This window comes from Loxodonta africana, chromosome X (assembly GCF_030014295.1).
Source record: "Loxodonta africana isolate mLoxAfr1 chromosome X, mLoxAfr1.hap2, whole genome shotgun sequence".
Taxonomy (NCBI): Eukaryota; Metazoa; Chordata; class Mammalia; order Proboscidea; family Elephantidae; genus Loxodonta; species Loxodonta africana.
Genome location: NC_087369.1, coordinates 177,599,641 through 177,621,213, shown reverse-complemented (window position 1 = coordinate 177,621,213; position 21,573 = coordinate 177,599,641). Strand labels below are relative to the sequence as shown.

General features: G+C 40.0%; 1 protein-coding gene across 2 annotated transcripts in view; it reads left to right on the top strand.

Moving 5' to 3' along the window:
• F8 (coagulation factor VIII) overlaps positions 1–21,573 on the top strand; it is a 141,377-nt gene that overhangs the window by 64,786 nt on the left and 55,018 nt on the right. For both annotated transcript variants that reach the window (XM_064277823.1, XM_003421705.4), the window contains 2 exons: positions 3,080–3,230; positions 5,389–5,598. In XM_064277823.1, the coding sequence (XP_064133893.1) occupies positions 3,080–3,230; positions 5,389–5,598 (361 nt within the window). The remainder of the gene's footprint in view (positions 1–3,079; positions 3,231–5,388; positions 5,599–21,573) is intronic.

Below are 21,573 nucleotides of genomic sequence, written 5' to 3'. Positions count from 1 at the left end.
AGCATTTTAGTTATTGCTACTATGTTGTTGTTAGTTGTCATTGAGTCATCCCCCAACTCATGACAACCCCATGTGCAATGGAACAAAACACCGCCCAGTCCTATGTCATCCCCGTGATTGGTTGTGGATCGGACTGTTGTGCTCTGTAGGGTTTTCAATGGCCGATTTTTAGAAGTAGATTGCCAGGGTCTCCCATGTGGAAGGTGAGAATTCTACCACTGAACAATCACTCCCTTTGTCACTGTAAAACCAAACCCACTACCAGCAAGTCGATTCCAACTCATAGAGACCCTATAGGACAGAGTAGAACCGCCCCATAGGGTTTCCAAGGCTGTAACTCTTCACTTAAACAGACTGCCACATCTTCCCCGGAGCAGCTGTTGGGTTTGAACGCCTACCTTTCAGTTAGCACCTGAGCTCTTTAGCCACTGCACTACCAGAGCTCCTTTGTAACTACACCCAAAAACCCAAACCCATTCCCAACGAGTTGATTCCAACTCATAGCAACCCTATAAGACAGAGTAGAACTGCCTCGTGGGGTTTCTAAGGAGCGGCTGGTGGACCTTTTGGTTAGCAGCCGTAGCTCTTAGCCACTGCACCACCAGGACTCCTTTGTGGCTATAGGTTATACGAAATGAAATTTATACACATTAGTGAGGTTTACACATTAAATCTTATCTGGTTCAGTTAGCAAGTGACTAGTGACTAATTCACAAATTTGGTTTATATACAAACAGATCTTCTGAAAAAATTGAAGCATTTTTAAACATCAGACTTAGGGTATTAATGCGTGTGTGTTTTTTTTTTAACTCTCTTTTTATTGTATTTAGATGAAGGTTTACAGAGCAAATTAGTTTCTCATTAAACAGTTAATACACATTTTGTTTTGTGACATAGGTTGCCAACCCCACCACGTGTCAACGCTCTCCCCTTCTCGACCTTAGGTTCCCCATTACCAGCTTCTCTGTCCCCTCTTGCCTTCTAGTCCTTGCCCCTGGGCTGGTGTGCCCATTTAGTCTTGTTTTCTTTCATGGGCCCGTCTAATCTTTGGCTGAAGGGTTAACCTCATGAGTGACGTCAGTACTGAATTAAAAGAGTGCCTGGGCCGTGCTCTCCAGATTTCTCCAGTCTCTGTCACACCAGTAAGTCTGGTCTTTTTTGTTGTTGTTGTTGTTGTTGTTAGAACTTTGTTCTACATTTTTCTCCAGCTCTGTCCGGGACCCTCTGTTGTGATCCTTGTCAGAGCAGTTGGTGGTTGTAGCCAGGCACAATTTAGTTGTGTTGGACTCAGCCTGCTGGAGGCTGTAGTACTTGTGGTCCATTAGTCCTTTGGACTAATCTTTCCCTTATGTCTTTGGTTTTCTTCATTCTCCCTTGCTCCAGATGGGGTGAGACCAGTGGAGTATCTTAGATGGCTGCTCACATGCTTTTAAGACCCCAGACACTACTCACTAAAGTAGAATGTAGAACATTTTCTTTAAAAACTATGTTATGCCAATTGAGCTAGGTGTTCCCTGAAACCATGGTCCCCACAACCCTCAGCCCAGTAATTCGGTCCCTCAGGGAGTTTGGATGTGGCTATGGAGCTTCTATGACCCTGCCTTGGACAAGCTGTGCTGGCTTCCTCGGTGTTGTGTACTGTCTTAGCCTTCACCAAAGTTACCACTTTTCTATTGTCTGGTATTTTTCCCTTCCCTCCCCTCCCCTCCCTCATAACCATCAAAGATGGTTTCTTTTTGTGTGTAAACCTTATCATGAGTTTTTATACTAGTGGTCTCATACAATATTTGACCTTTCGTGATTGACTTATTTCACTCAGCGTAATGCCCTCCAGATACGTCCATGTTGTGAGATGCTTCACAGATTCATCGTTGTTCTTTATTGTTGCACAATACTCCATTGTGTGTATGTACCATAGTGTGTTTATCCATTCCTCTGCTGATGGGCACTTAGGTTGTTTCCATCTTTTTGCTATTGTGAATAATGCTGCAATGAACATGGGTGTGCATATGTCTATTTCTGCGACGGCTCTTATTTTTCTAGGATATATTCCTAGGAGCGGGATTGCTGGATCGTGTGATATTTCTATTTCTAGCTTTTCAGGGAAGTGCTGTATCATTTTTCAAAATGGTTGCACCATTTTACATTCCCACCAGCAGTGCATAGGAGTTCCAAGCTCCCTGTAGCCTCTCCAACATTTGTTATTTTCTGTTTTTTTTTTTGGTTCGCGCCAGTAATGTCAGGGTGAGATGGTATCTCATTGTAGTTTTGATTTGCATTTCTCTAATAACTAGTAATCTCAAGCATTTCCTCATGTGTCTGTTAGCTGCCCGAATGTCTTCTTTGGTGAAGTGTCTGCTCATATCCTTTGTCCATTTTTTAATTGAATTGTCTTTTTGTTGTAGAGGTGTTGGATTTTCCTGTAGAGTTAGAGATTAGACCTTTCTCCAATTTGTCATAGCCAAAAATTTCTTTCCCAGCCTGTAGGTTCTTTTTCACTCTTTTGATGAGCATAAGTGTTCACTTTTTAGAAGATCCCAGTTATCTAGCTCATTTTCTGGTGTTTGTGTATTATTAGTTATGGTTCGTATACTATTTATGCCATGTATTAGCACGTCTAGCATTGGCCCTATTTTTTCTTCTATGATCTTCATAGTTTTTGATTTTTTATTTAGGCCTTTGATCCATTTTGAATTAGTTTTTGTGTATGGTGTGAGGTTTGGGCCCTGTTTCATTTTTTTACAGACGGACATTCCAGTTTTGCCAGCACCATTTGCTAAAAAGACTGTCTTTTCCCTATTTAATGGACTTTGGGCTATCAGTGTGGTTTAATGGATCTAGTCACCCTCTTGCCCTGAAGATGCATTTGCTCTAAACACATACTCACTGTTTGTAGCACCCACGTGCACTCCCAGGCCCAGGTACATGCCATAGTAGTAGCCACAGAAGGAAATGGATTGAACCAAAAAGGATTATAGATATATCATGTGCATGCCATTGCTTCCATCATAGAGTGCTAATTTCTACCTCATAATACCAGTTCCGTTTCTTTCCCCCTTTCGATACTTGCAATTAACAGATGATGTCAGACAAAAGAAATGTCATCCTGTTTTCTGTATTCGATGAGAACCGAAGCTGGTACCTCACAGAGAATATGCAGCGCTTCCTCCCCAATCCAGCAGGAGTGCAGCCTCAGGATCCAGAGTTTCAAGCCTCCAACATGATGTACAGTGAGTAAAGCAGCACTCGAATCCAATGGGTAATGGATAAAAGGAAATCGATGCCACCAACTAGATCTCCAGATAATTAATGAATTTACATGCTATGCAAGAGTCATATTTCATTTGTTACATGCAAACATATATATTTTACATAAATGTGACCATTTAATGCATATTTTTAAAATGCATTCATTATTGTTCCTTTCATTATTTCTTTGGCTTCCCCTTCCCTTTTATCTTCTCATCTTGTTTCATGTTACACGTTTCCACCAACCATTTCTTGTCCAGGTAGCCCATGTTAAAACATATTTTCTCTGTGATTATGTAATCACATATAAATACACACACATGCACATACATATATATATGTCAGTTTCTGGACTCTATATTCTATATTTGATGTACTTGCCTATTCCTACAATGAGACCACACTTTTAATTAAAATGGTTTTATAATCTCTCTTAACACCTTATAGGGCAAGGAACTTTAGTCCTTATTCAGTTGCACTAAGCTTATGTCTGAGAATACCAGAAAGATGTTTACCTGTGTTTTATTGGCTATGCAAAGGCATTTGACTGTGTGTATCATAAGAAATTATGGATAACATTATGAAGAATGGAAATTCCAGAACATTTACTTGTGCTCATGAGGAATCTATACATAGACCAAGAGGCAGTCGTTGGAACAGAACAAAGGGATATTGTATGGTTTAAAATCTGCAAAGATGTTCACCAGGGTTGTATCCTTTCACCATACTTATTCAATCTGTATGCTGAGCGAATAATCTGAGAAGCTGGCTATATGAAAAAGAACAGGGCATCGGGATTGGAGGAAGACTCATTAACAACCTGCATTATGCAGATGACACAACCTTGCTTGCTGAAAGTGAAGAGGACTTGAAGCACTTACTAATGAAGATCAAAGACCACAGCCTTCAGTATGGATTACACCTCAACATAAAGAAAACAAAAATCCTCACAACTGGACCAACAAACATCGTGATAAATGGAGAAAAGATTGAAGTTGTAAAGGATTTCTTTTTACTTGGATCCACAATCAACATGCATGGAAGCAGCAGTCAAGAAATCAAACGATGTATTGCGCTGGGCAAATCTGCTGCAAAAGACCTTTTTAAAGTGGTGAAAAGCAAAGATGTCACTTTGAGAACTAAGGTGCGACTGACCCAAGCCATGTTATTTTCAGTCGCCTCATGTACATACAAAAATTGGGCAATGAATAAGGAAGACCCAAGAAGAGTTGATGCCTTTGAATTATGGTGTTGGCAGAGAATATTGAATATACCATGACTGCCAGATGAACAAACAAATCCGTCTTGGGAGAAGTACAGCCAGAATGCTCCCTAGAAGTGAGGACGGCAAGGTTTCATCCCAAGTGCTTTGGACATGTTATCAGGACGGACCAGTTCCTGGAGAAGGACATCATGCTTGGTAAAGTAGAGAGTCAGCAAACAAAGAGGAAGACCCTCAACAAGATGGATAGACACAGTAGCTGCAACAATGGGCTCGAACATACGAGCAACGATGAGGATGGCTCAGGACCAGGCAGTGTTTTGTTCTATTGTACATAGGGTCGCTGTGAGTCGCAACCACCTTGATGGTACCTAACAACAACAACATACCTGTGTGGCACAAATGATTAAGCACTTGACTACTAGTCAGAAGGTTGGTGGCTCGAACCCACGCGGAGGTGATTCGGAAGACAGGCTTGGCCATCTACTTTTGAAAGGTTCGACCAAACCAAACCTGTTGCTGTGGAGTCGATTCGGTCTCGTAGCCACCTTATAGGACAGAGTAGAACTGCCTCATAGGGTTTCCAGGGAGCAGCTGGTGAACTCAAACTGCCAACCTTTCAGTTAGCAGCCAAGCTCTTAACCACTGCACCATCAGGGCTCCTTCAAAAGGTCACGGCCTTGAAAACCCTTTGGAGCAGTTCTACTCTGCACACGTGGGGTTGCCATGAGTCAGAATCACCTTGATGGCAACTAACAACGACAACGACAATGACAACAACAGACATATTGGAAGTATCCCTTCTTGGGACTGAAATGATGGGCATTATATATAATCATTTCAAATCATATCTTGATAATCCAAAATAATAAATTTGGAATGCTGCTAAAACTTCTTATTCTCCATTGCTTTTGCAGGCATCAATGGCTATGTTTTTGATAACTTGCAGTTATCAGTTTGTTTGCATGAGGTGGCATACTGGTACATTCTAAGTGTTGGAGCACAGACCGACTTTCTGTCTGTCTTCTTCTCTGGATATACCTTCAAACACAAAATGGTCTTTGAAGACACACTTACCCTATTCCCATTCTCGGGAGAAACCGTCTTCATGTCAATGGAAAACCCAGGTTAGTTATTTATATTTATAAATATAATGCATTATATTAGTTATATATGTTATACTGATAAAAAGATGTCAGTTGTATATATTATATTTATAAAAACTCAGGTTGTTGTTGTTCTTAGGTGTCATCAAGTCGGCTTCAACTCACAGCCACCCTATGTACAATAGACAGAAAAACTGCCCAGTCCTGTGCCGTTCTCATAGTCATTGCTATGTGTGAGCCCATTGTTGCAGCCACTGTGTCAATGCATCTCATTGAGAGTCTTCTTTTTCTTTCACCCTCTACTTTACCAAGCATGATGTCCTCCTTCGGGTACTCGCCCTTCCTGACAACATGTCCAGAGTATGTAAGGCACAGTCTCTCCATCCTCGCTTCTAAGGAGCATTCTGATTGTACTTCTTCCAAGACAGATTTGTTCATTCTTTTGGCAGTCCACGGTATATTCAATATTCTTTGCCAGCACCACAATTCAAAGGCATCAGTTCTTCTTCGGTCTTCATTATTCATTGTCCAGGTTTCACATCCGTATGAATAGATTGAGAATATACCACGGCTTGAGTCAGGCACACCTTAGTCCTCAAAGTGACATCTTTGCTTTTTAACACTTTAAAGAGGTTTTTTTTTTGCAGCAATTTACCCAAAGTAATACTTGTGTGAGTTCTTGACTGCTGCTTCCATTGGTCGTTGATTGTGGATCCAAGTAAAATGAAATCCTTGACAATCTCAATCTTTTCTCCGTTTATCATGATTTTGCGTATTGGTCCAGTTGTAAGGAGTTTTGTTTCCTTTATCTTGATGTGTAATCCGTGCTGGAGGCTGTAGCCTTTGATCTTCATCAGTAAGTGTTTCAACTCCTCTTCGCTTTTTGCAAGCCAGGTTGTGTCGTCTGCATAACACAGGTTGTTAATGAGTCTTCCTCCAATCCTGATGCCCCGTTCTTCTTCATATAGTCCAGCTTCTCGGATTATTTGCTCAGCATACAGATTGAATAGGTATGGTGAAAGGATACAACCCTGACGCACACCTTTCCTAACTTTAAATCACTCAGTATCCCCTTGTTCTGTTCGAACGACTGCCTCTTGGTCTATGCGTAGGTTCCTCATGGGTACAATTAAATGTTCTGGAATTCCCATTCTTCGCAATTTTATCCATAATTTGTTATGATCCACACAGTCAAACGATTATAGTCAAATGCTTTTGCATAGTCAATAAAACACAGGTAAACGTCTTTCTGGTATCCTCTGCTTTGAACCAAGAGCCATCTGACATTAGCAATGTTATCATTCTTCATTCCACATCTTCTTCTGAATCCAGCTTCAATTTCTGCCAGTTCCTTATGGATGTACTGCTGCAACCATTTTTGAATTATCTTCAGCAAAATTTTACTTGCGTGTTATATTAATGGTATTGTCCAACCATTTCCCCATTCTGTTAGATCACTTTTCTTTAAGGTAGGCACAAATATGGATCTCTTCCAGTCGGTTGGCCAGGTAGCTGTCTTCCAAATTTCTTGGCATAGATGAATGAGTGCTTCCAGCGTTGCATCCATTTGCTGAAACATCTCAATTGGTATTTCTACAATTCCCGGAGCCTCTTCGCCAATGCCTTCAGTGAAGCTTGGACTTCTTCCTTCAGTACCATCAGTTCTTGATCTTATTCTGCCTCCTGAAATGGTTGAACGCCAACCAATTCTTTCTGGTACAGTGACTGTGTATTTTTCTTCCATCTGTTTTTGATGCTTCCTGCATCCTTCAATATTTTGCCCATAGAGTCCTTCAACATTGCAGCTCGAGGCTTGAATTTTTTCTTCAGTTCTTTCAGCTTGAGAAATGCAGAGTGTGTTCTTCCCTTTCAGTTTTCTAATTCCGGGTCTTTGCACATTTCATTGTAATACCTTACTTTGTCTTCTGGAGCTGCCCTTTGAAATTTTCTGCTCAGGTCTTTTATGTCATCATTCCTTCCATTCGCCTTAGCTACTCTATGTTCAAGAGCAAGTTTCAGAGTCTCTTCTGACGTCTATTTTGGTCTTTTCTTTCTCTCCTGTCTTTTTAATGACCTATTGCTTTCTTCATGTACGATGTCCTTGGTGTCATCCCACAGCTCGTCTGATCTTCAGTTGTTAGCATTCAATGCGTCCAATCTATTTTTGAGATGGTCTCTAAATTTACGTGGGATATACTCAAGGTCATACTTTGGCTCTTGTAGACTTGATTTAATTTTATTCAGGTTAGTTATTTATATTATACTTTCACTGTAATATTATAGTACTGTAATACATAGTAATACTATATGCTTCACTAGCCAGTCTTATGCTCTTTTGCCCACTAGCTCACATTTGGGCATATATTAAACAGTTCAAGTGATTTGGTAAGAGCAACGTATTTTAATGACAGTGCAAACTCATATATTTAACTTCAAAGTCTTTGCTGTAAAAAGTGCCTTTATTTGCCATGGGCTAAAGTTCTGAATATCCTCACAACTGGACCAATAAGCAACATCACGATAAATGGAGAAAAGATTGAATTTGTCGAAGATTTCATGTTACTTGGATCCACAATCAATGCCCATGGAAGCAGCAGTCAGAAAATCACCGTCACATTGCATTGGGCAAATCCGCTGAAAAAAAAAAAAAAAAAGACCTCTTTAAAATGTTCAAAAGCAAAGATGTCACTTTGAGGACTAAGGTGTGCCTGACCAAGCCACGGTATTTTCAATCACCTTATATGCATGCGAAAGCTGAACAATAAATAAGGAAGACCAGAGAAGAACTGATGCCTTTGAATTATGGTGATGGTGAAGAATATTGAATACACCATGGACAGCTAAAAAACGAATAAATCTGTCTTGGAAGAAGTACAACCAGAATGCTCCTTATAAGCAAGGATGGTGAGACTATGTCTCACATATTTTGGACATGTTATCAGGAGGGACCAGTCCCTGGAGGAGGACATCATGCTTGGTAAAGTAGAGGGTGAGAGAAAAAGAGGAAGACTCTCAGTGAGATAGATTGACACAGTGGCTGCAACAATGGGCTCAAGCATTAACAACAATTGTGAGGATGGCGCAGCACTGGGCAGTGTTTCCTTCTGTTGTACATAGGGTCACTATGAGTCAGAGCCAATTCGACAGCACCTAACAACAGCAACAATTCAAAAGCCTACCACAACTTAAAACTTCTACTGCTACCACCGTGGTCCTTTTGACTCAGTGTCAGTTAATCAAGATCAAGTACGTGAATCTTCCTAAACTATTTTCTTTGTATGATGCTCAACTTCTAAGCACACTGACCAGACTTCCCCTTTAATTTTATAAAGGCAGTCCCCAGATTATGAACAATTTCTGTTCCTAAATCTGTCTTTAAGTCAAATTTGTAAGTAAGTCGGACCAGTTAGGTAGGGTTTGTCTCTAATGTCAGTTAGTCAAATGTTAGTGTATAGTATATAGTGTACCTTTCTATGCATAAAATCATTAAAGAAACACTTCCAGATACACTAAAACATCTTTAACATAATGATAATATTTTGATGCACATCACAAAATAGTGCTTGTTTGTTATTATGAACCATTGTATGTACCTTGAATTTTTAATAGAATAGGCTTTGCGGGGTTGTATGTAAGTCAGATGTTAGTAGCCCAGAGACTGCCTTAAATTTATTTACACTGTATAGGAGCCTTGGTGGTTCAGTGCTTAAGCGCTTGGCTGCTAACTAAAAGGTCGGCGGTTTGAACCCACCAGCCACCCCAAGAGAGAAAGATACGGCAATCTGCTTCTGTAAAGATTTACAGGCTGGAAAACCCTATGGGGCAATTCTACTCTGTCCTGTAGGGTTGCTAAGAGTCAGAATCCACTCCTGCAACGGGTATTCACACTATGGTGTTAATAACTGTTGAATCCTAGAAGTACCTGTCTTTTTTAAAGGACAGAAACTTAACTTAAAAAAAGTAGATCTGTAATGGTAGAATGTCAGTTTCAGTGGTTGTTAGGGGAGATGGGAAGTGAGATATTTTGTTTTTCCTTTGAATCTGTTTTAATTCCAGCAGTTAAAAATAAACATTCTTTGAGCCTAAGGACTAAAATTTCTCCCCAAACTCTAAGCTATTTGACCCATCTTCCCTCCTGCAACAAAGCATAGGCAGCCGGTGAGATACACGTCCTCCTCTTCCCCACAAAGGCTCATCCACTTACGTCCTTAGGGACAAGACTAGTAGATTAAAGTATCTCTAATCACATTTTCTGCCTTTGACAGGTCAGTGGTGGCAAGTTTTATCTCAAACATTCTTCTTCTTAGTTATTTACTTATTTTTTTACTTTGCAAAAAAAAAAAACTCATTGCCATCAACTTAATTCTAACTCATAGCAACCCAATAGAATGGAGTGGAACTGCCCCATAGGGTTTCTAAGGAGTGCCTGGTGGATTTGAACTGCTGACCTTTTGGTTAGCAGCTGATCTCTTAACCACTGGGCCACCAGGGCTTTGCAAAGCATAAAGAATCGAATGTTAATTTCTTTCTGTTTTCTTTTTTATTGTTTTAGGTGAAAGTTTACAGAGCTAATTAGTTTCTCATTAAACAATCAATATGCATATTGTTTTGTGACATTTGTTGCCAACGCCACAATGTGTCAGCAGTCTCCCCTTCTCAACCTCAGATTCCCCATTTCCATTCATCCAGCTTCCTGTCCCCTTCTGCCTTCCCACCTCTGCCTCTTCAGTCCTGTATACATGGCTGAATTGCATGTGCTACTGTCTGTTCTATAGGCCAGTCCAATCCTTGGCCAAATGGTGAACATCAGGAATGACCCCAGTACTGAGTTAAAAGGCATCCAGGGGCCATGCTCTTGGGGTTTCTCCAGCCTCTGTCAGCCAGTAAGTCTGGACTTTTGTTATGAGTTAGAATTTCATTCTACATTTATCTCCAGCTCTGTCTGAAACCATCTATTGTGATCCCTGTCACAGCAGTCAGTGGTGGTAGCCGGCTGCCATCTAGTTGTGTGGGAATCGGTCTGGTGAAGGCTGTGGTACTTGTGGTCCATTAATCCTTTGGACTAATCTTTCTCTTGTGTCTTTAGTTGTCTTAATTTTCCCTTGTTCCAGACAGGGTGGGACCAGTAGACTTATCTTAGATGGCCACTCACAAGCTTTTAAGACTCCAGATGTAGAACATTTTCTTTATGAACTATGTTATGCCAATTGAGCTACATGTCTCCTGAGACCATGGTCCCCAGCCCTCAGCCCAGTAACTTGGCCCCTCAGGGTGTTTGGATGTGTCTATGGAGCTTCTGTGACTTTGCCTTTCTATGACTATGTTGTGCGGACTTCCCCAGTATTGTGTACTGCCTTAGCCTTCACTTATCTACTCTCTACTTAGTGTTTTTCCCTTCTCCCCCTCCCCTCCCTTGTAACCATCAAAGATTGTTTCTTTCTGTGTGTAAACCTTTTCATGAGTTTTTATACTAGTAGTCTCATGTAGTATTTGTCCTTTTGTGACTGACTTATTTTACTCAGCATAATACCCTCCAGATACACCCGTGTTGCGAGATATTTCACAGATTGATCATTTTTCTTTATTGTTGTGTAGTGCTCCATCATGTGTATGTACCACAGTTTGTTTATCCGTTCATCTGCTGATGGGCACTTAGGTTGTTTCTACCTTTTTGCTGTTGTGGATAATGCTGCAGTGAACATGGGTGTGCATATGTCTGTTCATGTAATAGCTCTTATTTCTCTAGGATACATTCCTAGGAGTAGAATTGCTGGATTATGTGGTATTTTTATTTCTAGCTTTTTCAGGAAGCACCATATCATTTTCCAAAATGGTTATACCATTTTGCATTCCCACCAGCAGTGCATAAAAGTTCCAATCTCCCAGCAGTCTCTCTAACATTTGTTATTTTCTGAGTTTTTTTTTTATTAGTACCAGTAGTATTGTGGTGAGATGTTGTCTCATTGTAGTTTTGATTTGCATTTCTTTAATGGTTAGTGATCTGGAGCATTTCCTCATGTGTCTGTTGGCCACTTGAATGTCTTATTTGGTGAAGTGTCCGTTCATTTCCTTTGCCCATTTTAAATTGGGTTATTTGTCTTTTTGTTGGCAGAGCTTTTGGATTTTCTGGTAGATTTTAGAGATTAGACCTTTGTCTGATTCGTAATAGTCAAAAATTTTTTCCCAGTCTGTAGATTCTCTTTTTACTTTTTTAGTGAAGTCTTCTGATGATCAGAAGTGTTTAACTTTTAGAAGATCCCAGTTATCTAGCTTATCTTTTGGTGTTTTTGTATTATTAGTTATGATTTGTATCCTATTTATGCCCTATATTAGGGCCCCTAGTGTTGACCTTATTTTTTCTTCCATGATCTGTATAGTTTTTGAATTCATATTTAGGTCTTTGATCCATTTTGAATTAGTTTTTGTGTATGGTGTGAGGTATGGGTCCTGTTTCTTTTTTTACAGATGGACATCCACTTTTGCCAGCATCATTTGTAAAAAGACTGTCTTTTCCTAATTTAATGGACTTAGGGCCTTTGTCAAAGATCTGGTGACCATAGGTGGATGGATGTACATCTGGTTTCTCGATTCCATTCCATTGGTCAATGTGTCTGTCATTGTACCAGCATCAGGCTGTTTTGACTACCATAGCTGTATAGTAGGTTCTGAGGTCAGGTAATGCAAGTCCTCCTACTTTATTCTTCTTCAATGCTGCTTTACTTATCTGGGGCCTCTTCCCTTTCCATATTAATTTAATGATAGTTTTTCCCATCTCTTTAAAGAATTCTGTTGGTATTTGGACCTGGATTGCATTGTATTTGTAGATTGCCTTGGGTAGAATTGACATTTTCACAACATTGAGTTTACCTACTCGACGGCACGTTTTATTGATGAACATGGTATGTTTTTCCATTTACGCAGGTCTCTTTTGGTTTCTTGCAGTAGCGTTTTGTAGATTTCTTTGTACGTCCCTGGTTAGATTTATTCCTAAGTATTTTATTTTTTTAGGGGCTATTATAAATGGTATGCCTTTGCATAGTCAATAAAACACAGGTAAACATCCTTCTGGTATTCTCTGCTTTCAGTCAGGATCCATCTGACATCAGCAATGATATCCCTGGTTCCACATCCTCTTCTGAATCTGGCCTGAATTTCTGGCAGTTCCCTGTCCATATACTGCTGCAGCCGTTTTTGAATGATCTTCAGCAGAATTTTGCTTGTGTGTGATATTAATGATATTGTTTGATAATTTCCACATTAGGTTGGATCACCTTTCTTAGGAATAGGCATAAATATGGATCTCTTCCAGTTATTTGGCCAGGAAGCTGTCTTCCGTATTTCTTGGCATAGATGAGTGAGCACCTCCAGTGATGCATCTGTTTGTTGAAACATCTCAATTGATATTCCATCAATTCCTAGAGCTTTGTTTTTCTCCAATGCCTTCAGTGCAGCTTGGACTTCTTCCTTCAGTACCATTGGTTCCTGTTCATACGCTACCTCTTGAAATGGTTGAATGTCGACCAGTTCTTTTTAGTATAAAGACTGTGTATTCCTTCCATCTTCTTTTGATGCTTCTGTGTTGTTTAATATTTTCCCCATAGAATCCTCCACTATTGCAACTCAAGGCTTGAATTTTTTCTTCAGTTCTTTCAGCTTGAGAAATGCCGAGCATGTTCTTCCCTTTTGGTTTTCTATCTCCAGCTCTTTTCACATGTCATCATAATACTTCACTTTGTCTTCTCTAGCTACCCTTCGAAATCTTCTCTTCAGCTGTTTTACTTCATTTCTTCCTTTTGCTTTAGCCGCTCGACATTCAAGAGCAAGTTTCAGAGTCTCTTCTGACATCCATTTTGGTCTTTTCTTTCTCTCCTGTCTTTTTAATGACCTCTTCCTTTCTTCATGGATGATGTCCTTGATGTTATTCCATAACTCATCTGGTCTTCGGTCATTAGTATTCAGCGAGTCAAATCTGTTCTTCAGATGGTCTGTAAATTCAGGTGGGATATACTCAAGGTCATATTTTAGCTCTTCTAGACTTGTTCTAATTTTCTTCAGTTTCAATTTGAACTTGCATATGAGCAATTGATGGTCTGTTCCACAGTTGGCCCCTGGTCTTGTTCTGACTGATGATATTGAGCTTTTCCATTGTCTTTTTCCACAGATGTAGTCGATTTGATTCCTGTGTTTTTTATCTGGTGAGGTCCATGTATATAGTGGCCATTTATGTTGGTGAAAAAAAGGTATTTGCAATGAAGAAGTCGTTGGTCTTGCAAAATCCTATCATGCAATCCCCAGCATCATTTCTATCATGAAGGCCATATTTTCCAACTACCGATCCTTCTTCTTAGTTTCTAACTTTTACATTCCAATCATCAGTAATTATCAATGCATCCTGATTGCATGTTTGATCAATTTGAGACTGCAGAAGCTGGTAAGTAACATTTACCTGTGTTTTATTGACTATGTAAAGACATTCGATTGTGTGGATCATAACAAATTATGGATAACATGGCGAAGAATGGGAATTCCAGAACACTTAATTCTGCTCATGAGAAACCTGTACATAGATCAAGAGGCAGTTGTTCGGACAGAACAAGGAGATCCTGCATGGTTTAAAGTCAGGAAAGTTGTGCATCAGAGTTGTATCCTTTTACCATACCTATTCAGTCTGTATGCTGAGCAAATATTCTGAGACACTGGACTATATGAAGAAGAATGGGGCATCAGGATTGGAGGAAGATTCATTAACAACCCTCGTTATGCAGATGACACAACCTTGCTTGCTGAAAGTTAAGAGGACTTGAAGCGCACACTGATGAAATCAAAGATCACAGCCTTCGGTATGGATTATACCTCAACATAAAGAAAACAAAAATCCTCACAACTCGACCAATAAGCAACATTATGATAAACGAAAGGATGGAAATTGTCAAGGATTTTATTTTACTTGGATCCACAATCAACACCCACGGAAGCAACAGTCAAGAAATCAAAAGACACATTGCATTGGGCAAATCGGCTGCAAAGGACCTCTTTAAAGTGTTGAAAATCAAAGATGTCACCTTGAAGACTAAGGTACGCCTGATCCAAGCATGGTATTTTCAATCCCATTATATACATGTGAAAGCTGGACAGTGAATAAGAAAGACTGAAGAAGAGTTGATGCCTTTGAATTGTGTTTGTGAAGAATATCGAATATACCATGGACTGCCAAAAGAACAAACAAATGTGTCTTGGAAGAACTACAACCAGAATGCTCCTTAGAAGCAAGGATGGCAAGACTGTGTCTCACATACTTCGGACATGTTTCAGGAGGGATCAGTCCCTGGAGGAGGACATCATGCTTGGTAAAGTAGAGGGTGAGAGAAAAGGAGGAAGACTCTCAATGAGATGGATTGACGCAGTGGCTGCAACAATGGGCTCACGCATAACAACAATTGAGAGCATGGTGCAGGACCGGGCAGTGTTTCGTTCTGTGGCACATAGGGTCGCTATGAGTCAGAACTGACATGATGGCACCTAACAACAACATAAATGGTATTATTTTCCTGATTTCCTTTTTGTAGTTCTCTTTATTGGTGTATAGGAATCCAACTGATTTTTTTTTCCTTTCATCACCAGGGAAAGGTTTATCTGATATTTCAAGTTACAGTTTCCCATAGGAACATGGTAGTGCCTGAACATTAAATAGTTCTTCATGTCTAAAATAGCCCTAAGAGTGTTTTTAACTAGTCTAGAAAGTAACATAGCTTCTGAGAGGAAACATATTCTGTCCTCCAAGCAACTACATTTTGAGACACTTTGAAATCCTTACATAGTTTGGAGTTCCAGGTAATTATTTAAAGGAGAAGGGTGTATAGAAGAGAAGAAGGGAGAAAGGGTGGTTCATTTTGATTTGGGTTGTCATTGGTAATGCCTATCTTACATTAAGTTATGTTCATTTTATATCACGGTTTAATAGATAAAAATTTGACCCAACGTTGGCTTATCATTACCTGTCTTTGTGTGTGTTTATGCGCATGTGTATTTGTGGGATGTTTTGTTGTTGTTGATTGTCAGTTTCCTTCCACTGATATGTGAGGTACATTGGAGAAGGATTCATCTTGCTCATGCCCAGTGCTGTATTCCCAGTACCTAGCACAGTACCTAAGCATAAGAGGTACTGAATACTTGTTGACTGAATGAACTCAGGTATGAGATTTTATTTTTGTAACAAGATTATTGTTTTTTAAAAAAATGTCTGCAATCAATTTGTACCTAGAAAGTAGGCAGTAATTAATCTGCTAGCCTTTGTGAGGAATGTATCTTTTCAGACTAATCATCTTAACTGTTAGTCCTGTTACATCATAGGACAGCAGTAACCATATCTTCACTTTAGTACACTTTTTGCTTGGGCCTGATAACCTAATAATAAATTGATGTGAAAGGTTAGGTTGTACATTTCCATCATATGAATTGCACACCGGCTTTAATGATCCTTAACCCTGAGACTGCAGACTGACTCATAGCGACCCTATGGGACAGAGCAGAACTGCCCCGTATGCTGGTGGCTTCAAACTGCCAGCCTTTTGGTTAACAGCTGCGCTTTTAACCACTGTGCCACCAGGGCTCCTAAATTATCATAAGGGTTGTTTGTAAATTTTTTAATAGGAATCCAACTGATTTTTGTATGTTTTCCTTGTATCCTGGTACTCTGCTGAATCTTTCTATTAGTTACAGTAGTTTTCTTGTGTAGTCTTTCGGGTTCCCTGAGAATAGGATCATATCATCTGTGAATAGGGATAGTTTTACTTCTGCTTTTTACCAGTTTGGATGCCCTTTATTTTTTTTTCTTGCATTGTTGCTTCTAGCTAGGTCTTCCAGCACAATGTTAAATAGGAGTGGTGATAAAGGGTATCCTTGTCTGTTCCAGTTCTCAGTGGGAATGTTTTCAGTCTGTCTCCATTGAGAATGATGTTGCTTGTTGGTTTTGTGTGTGTATATATAAATATTGAAATTATTTATATGTATATATATGTAGGAAACGCTGGTGGCATAGTGGTTAAGTGCTACGGCTGCTAACCAAAGGGTCGGCAGTTCAAATCCACCAGGCGCTCCTTGGAAACTCTGGGGCAGTTCTACCCTGTCCTATAGGGTCTCTATGAGTTGAGTCAACTCGACGGCACGGGGTTTGGGTTTTGGTTTTTGATATATAAATATATATATACATACATATATATAAAAACCAAAACCCAAACCCCGTGCTGTCGAGTCGATTTGAACTGGTGGATTTGAACTGGTGGATTTGAACTGGTGGATTTGAACTGCCGACTCTTTGGTTAGCAGCCGTAGCACTTAACCACTACGCCACCAGGGTTTCCTACGTATATATACATATATGTGTGTGAATATATATATATGTATAAGAAAACCAAACCTGTTGCTGTCAAGTCGATTCTGACTCAAAGCGACCCTATAGGACAGAGTAGAACTGCCCCCATAGGGTTTTGGAATTTCCCTTCTATTCCTATTTTATTGAGAGTTTTTATCAGGAATGGGCGTTGGACTTTATCGAATGCCTTTTCTGCGTTAATTGAGATGATCATGTGATTCTTTGATTTTATTTATGTGGTGGATTATGTGATTGATTTTCTTTTGTTGAACTATCCTTGTATACCTGGTATGAATCACACTTGGTTGTGGTGTATTATTTTTTTTTTATATGATACTGAATTCTGTTGGCTAGAATTTGGTTGAGCATTTTTAGATCCATATTTATGAGAGATAAACCAACCAAACCAAACCCGTTGCCATCAAGTCAATTCCGACTAATAGCAACCCTGTAGGACAGAGTAGAACTGCCCCATAGGGTTTCCAAGGAGCACCTGGTGGATTTATACTGTTGACCTTTTGGTTAGCAGCTGTAGCTCTTAACCACTACACCACCAGGGTTTCCTCATGAGAGATAGTGGTCTGTAATTTTCTTTTTTGAGCCCTGGTGCCACAGTGGTTAAGAACTAGGGCTGCTAGCCAAAAAGTAGGCAGTTTGAATCCACCACCCACTCCTTGGAAACCCTATGGGGCAGTCCTACTCTGTCCTATAGGATCGCTATGAGTCGGAATCGACTCGACGGAACTGGGTTTGGTTTGGTGTTTGCCGGGTTTTGGTATCAGGGTTCTACTGGCTTCATAGAATGCGTTCAGAAGCATCCCTTCCTTTTCTGTGTTCTGCAATAGTTTGAGTAGTACTGATGTGAGTTGTTCTCTGAATGTTTGGTAGAATTCTCCAGTGAAGCCACCTGGGCCAGGAATTTTTTTTGTTGGGAGTTTTTTTTTTTTTTTTCTTAAATTACCTTTTCAATCTCTTCTCTTGTTATGGGTCTGTTCAGATTTTCTACCTCAGTTTGTGTTAGTTTAGGTAGATAGTACGTTTCTAGAAATTTGTCCATTTCACCTAGGTTTTCAAATTTGTTGGAGTACAGTTTTTCATATGCTCTGTTATGATCCTTTTTATTTCAGTTGGGTCTATTGTAATGTCCCTATTTCATTTCTTATTTGGGTTATTTGCTTCCTCTCCTGTTTTTCTCTTGTCAATTTGGCCAATGGTTTGTCAATTCTGTTGACCCTTTCAAAGAACTGACTTTTGGGTTTGTTGATTCTATTGTTTTTCTATTCTCTGTTCCATTTGTTTCTGCTCTGATCTTTATTATTTCCTTTTCTTCTTTTTTGAGGTGCGCATCTATTGCTGTAAATTGACCACTGAGAACTGTGTTTGCTGTGCCCCAAAAGTTTTGATGTGATGTGTTTTCATTCTCATTTGATTCTAGTAATTTTTTTTATTCCATTTTAGATTCTTCTATTACCCAGTGGTTTTTAAGCAAGTTGTTATTCAGTTTCCATGTTTTTTTATTTTTTTCTTTGCTCTTCCTGTTCTTAGTTTCCACTTTTATGGCATTGTGGTCAAAGAAGATGCTTTGTATTATTTCAGTGTTTTGGATTTTGTTGAGGGTGGCTTTGTGGCCTAAGATGTGGTCTATTCTGGAGAACGTCCATGTGTGTTGGAAAAGAATGTATATACTTTGCTGCTGTTGGGTGTAGTGTTTGATATATGTCTATGAGATCAAGTTGCTTGATTGTGGCCTTTAGATCTTCTGTATCTTTGCTGAGTTTCTTTCTAAATATTCTGTCCTTTACCTAGAGTGGTGTGTTGCAATCTCCTACTACTGTTGTGCAACTGTCAATTTCTCTTTTCAGTGCTGTTAGAGTTTATGTACTTGGGAGCCCTGTCATTGGGTGCATAGGTATTTATTATGGTTATGTCGTCATGATGGATTGTCCTGTTAATCATTATATAACATCCTTCCTTGTTTTTTATGGTGGATTTTGCCTTAAAGTCTATTTTACCTGAGATTAGTATTGCCACTCCTACTCTTTTTTGATTGTCGTTTGCTTGATTTTTTTCTCCATTCTTTGGTTTTTAATACATTTATGTCTTTGTTTCTAAGGTGTGTCTCCTGTAGATAGCATATTGATGGATCCTATTTTTTTTAGTCCATTCTATTTTTTTTTATCACTCTCTGTCTCTTGACAGGTGTATTTAAGCCATTTACATTCAGGTGATTATCAAAAGTTGTAAGTTTATTGCTGTCATTTTGCAGTGCTGTTTTTGTGGTGCTGACATTTTCTTTGTTCCTTTTACTCTCCTGTACTGAGTTCCTTTTGTTTGTGGATTTTCTTTTGATTTCTTTTGTTTTTATAGATTTCGTGTTTACTGAGACTTTATGCGTTTCTTCTTTATTTTGATGGGTAGGTTTGTTATCTTTCTTGGTGTTTATTTGAAATTTACCCTTATCTTCCTAGGTTTGAACCAGTCTATTATTACTCAGTATCTCCTTGCCTTCCTCTCTATTAGAAAGTTCTATACCTACACCATTTATTCCCTCTTTTATTGTTCTGACATTGTTGTCATTTACAGATTAACCTCTGTGGCTTCCTGTTGCAATTCTTTTGGCTTTGGATAGTCCTTGAGAGTTCATTTCCTAGGGTGGTATCTGGCTGGTACAATCTTGCTTCCTAGATTCAGGCCACGGTCTGATGTTTTTTGTCCTCAGACCGAAGGACTCCCTTTAATAATTCTTCTAAGTTTGGTTTGTTTTTTTACATGTTCCCTTAATTTCTCTTTATCTGGAAATGTCCTCATTTTGCCCTCATATTTGAGTGAGAGTTTTGCAGGATGTGTTATTCTTATTTGGCAATTTTTTTCTTTCAAGGTTTTGTATATTCCATTCCATCACCTTCTTGCCTGCATGGTTTCTGCTGAGTAAACGGAGCTTAGTCTTATTGTTTCCCCTTTGTATGTGACTTTTCATTTTTCTCAGGCTGTTTTCAGGATTCTTTCTTTGCCTTTGGTTTTAGCAAATGTGATTATGATATGTTTTGGTGACTTTCTTTTGGAGTCTATCCTATATGGGGTTTGTTAAGCTTTTTGGATAGTCAGCTTTTCATCTTTCATATTAGGGAAGTTTTCTGTCAGCAATTCTTCAATAATCTTCTTTGTGTTTTCCATTTTCTCCCCGTTCCAGAACTCTGATCACACGCAAATTTTTGCTCTTGATTGTGTCCCACATAGTCCTTAGGTTTTCTCCATTTTTCTTCATTCTTTTCTCTGATTTTTCCTAAAGAGGTATCCAAGGATTTGCCTTCAACTTTGGTGTTCCTGCTTTCCATTGTTTCAGATTTGCTCCTAAAACCTTCTATTGCATTGTCCATTTCTGAAATCTTTTTATCTTCTGGATTTCTAATTGCTATTTTTGTATGGTTTCTAATTGTTTATTTATTTTGGCATTTTGGTCTTATATTATTTTCCCAAATTCTTCCATTGCTTTGTCTGCGTTTTACCTGATATCGTCTGTATTTTCCATGATTTGTCTATTTTTTCCTTAGCTTTGTCTGTGTGTTTTCCTTGATCTCTTTCCTATTCTCTTGGAGACCCCTGAATATTAGACTTTTGAATTCCATATCAGGTAGTTACAGTGACTTTTCTTCTACCAGAAGGTCATCTGATGTTTTATTTTAGTCTCTTACTGGAGCCACCCTAACCTTTTTTTAAATATGTTTTGATATTTTTTTTGCTGTCTATGAGACATTCAGGAATTATTTTCTTCATTTATTGATTGTAGGTTTGTTTGTTTCATCCTGCTTTTTTGTTTTATTTGGTTATGTCTGGGCAGGCACGCTGGGCGTGCTTTGTTGCTTACTCATCTTTGGGCACGATAGTTCTCACCACCTTGTCCAGGTGGGCGGGGCTGATCACTCGGTTATACTGCAGCAGGGCAGGTCCAGCAGAGGGGAGACGGGCAAGGATAGGTCATTTGTATGTGGCATGAACTTTGGCTGGTGAAGTGGGTCTAGGGGCAGCATGGTGGGGCAGGGTTCAGGGTTCCAGAGGTTCACGTTGGTCCCATTCGTGAGAACGGAGCTCAGTGGGGCGGAGCCAGGGTGGCGCGGGTGGGGTCTGGGAGTCTGGGGGTCTGCACTGGTGCCACTCAGGGGCGTGGTGCTTGGCAGGGTGGGGCCTGGGGACAGTGCAGGGTGGGGTCTGGGGGTCCAGAGTTCTGCATCTGTGCTGCTCGGGGGCGTGGAGCTCAGTGGGGCAGGGCAGGGGGTTGGCGCAGAGTCGGGGCTGGGGATCTGCGGGTCCACACTGATGCTACTTGGGGGCATGGTGCTCAGTGAGGTGGGGCCGGGGAGCAACGTAGGGTGGGATCCAGGAAGCTGAAGGCCCGTACTGGGGCTGCTGGGGGTCACGGTTTTTGGCCATATGAACCTGGTGCAGGGTGGGGTCTGGGACCTCGGGGTCCATGCCAGTGCCGTCTAGGGGCTTGGCACTCAGCGGGAAGTGCAGAGAGGCAGGAGGGAAGGGAGAGGATGTGATGTGCAGAGCTCGACGGGAGAGAGAAAGAAGAGAGAGGAACAAAAGCAGGAAAAAAAAAAGAAAAAAATGGTGGCACAGTAGGA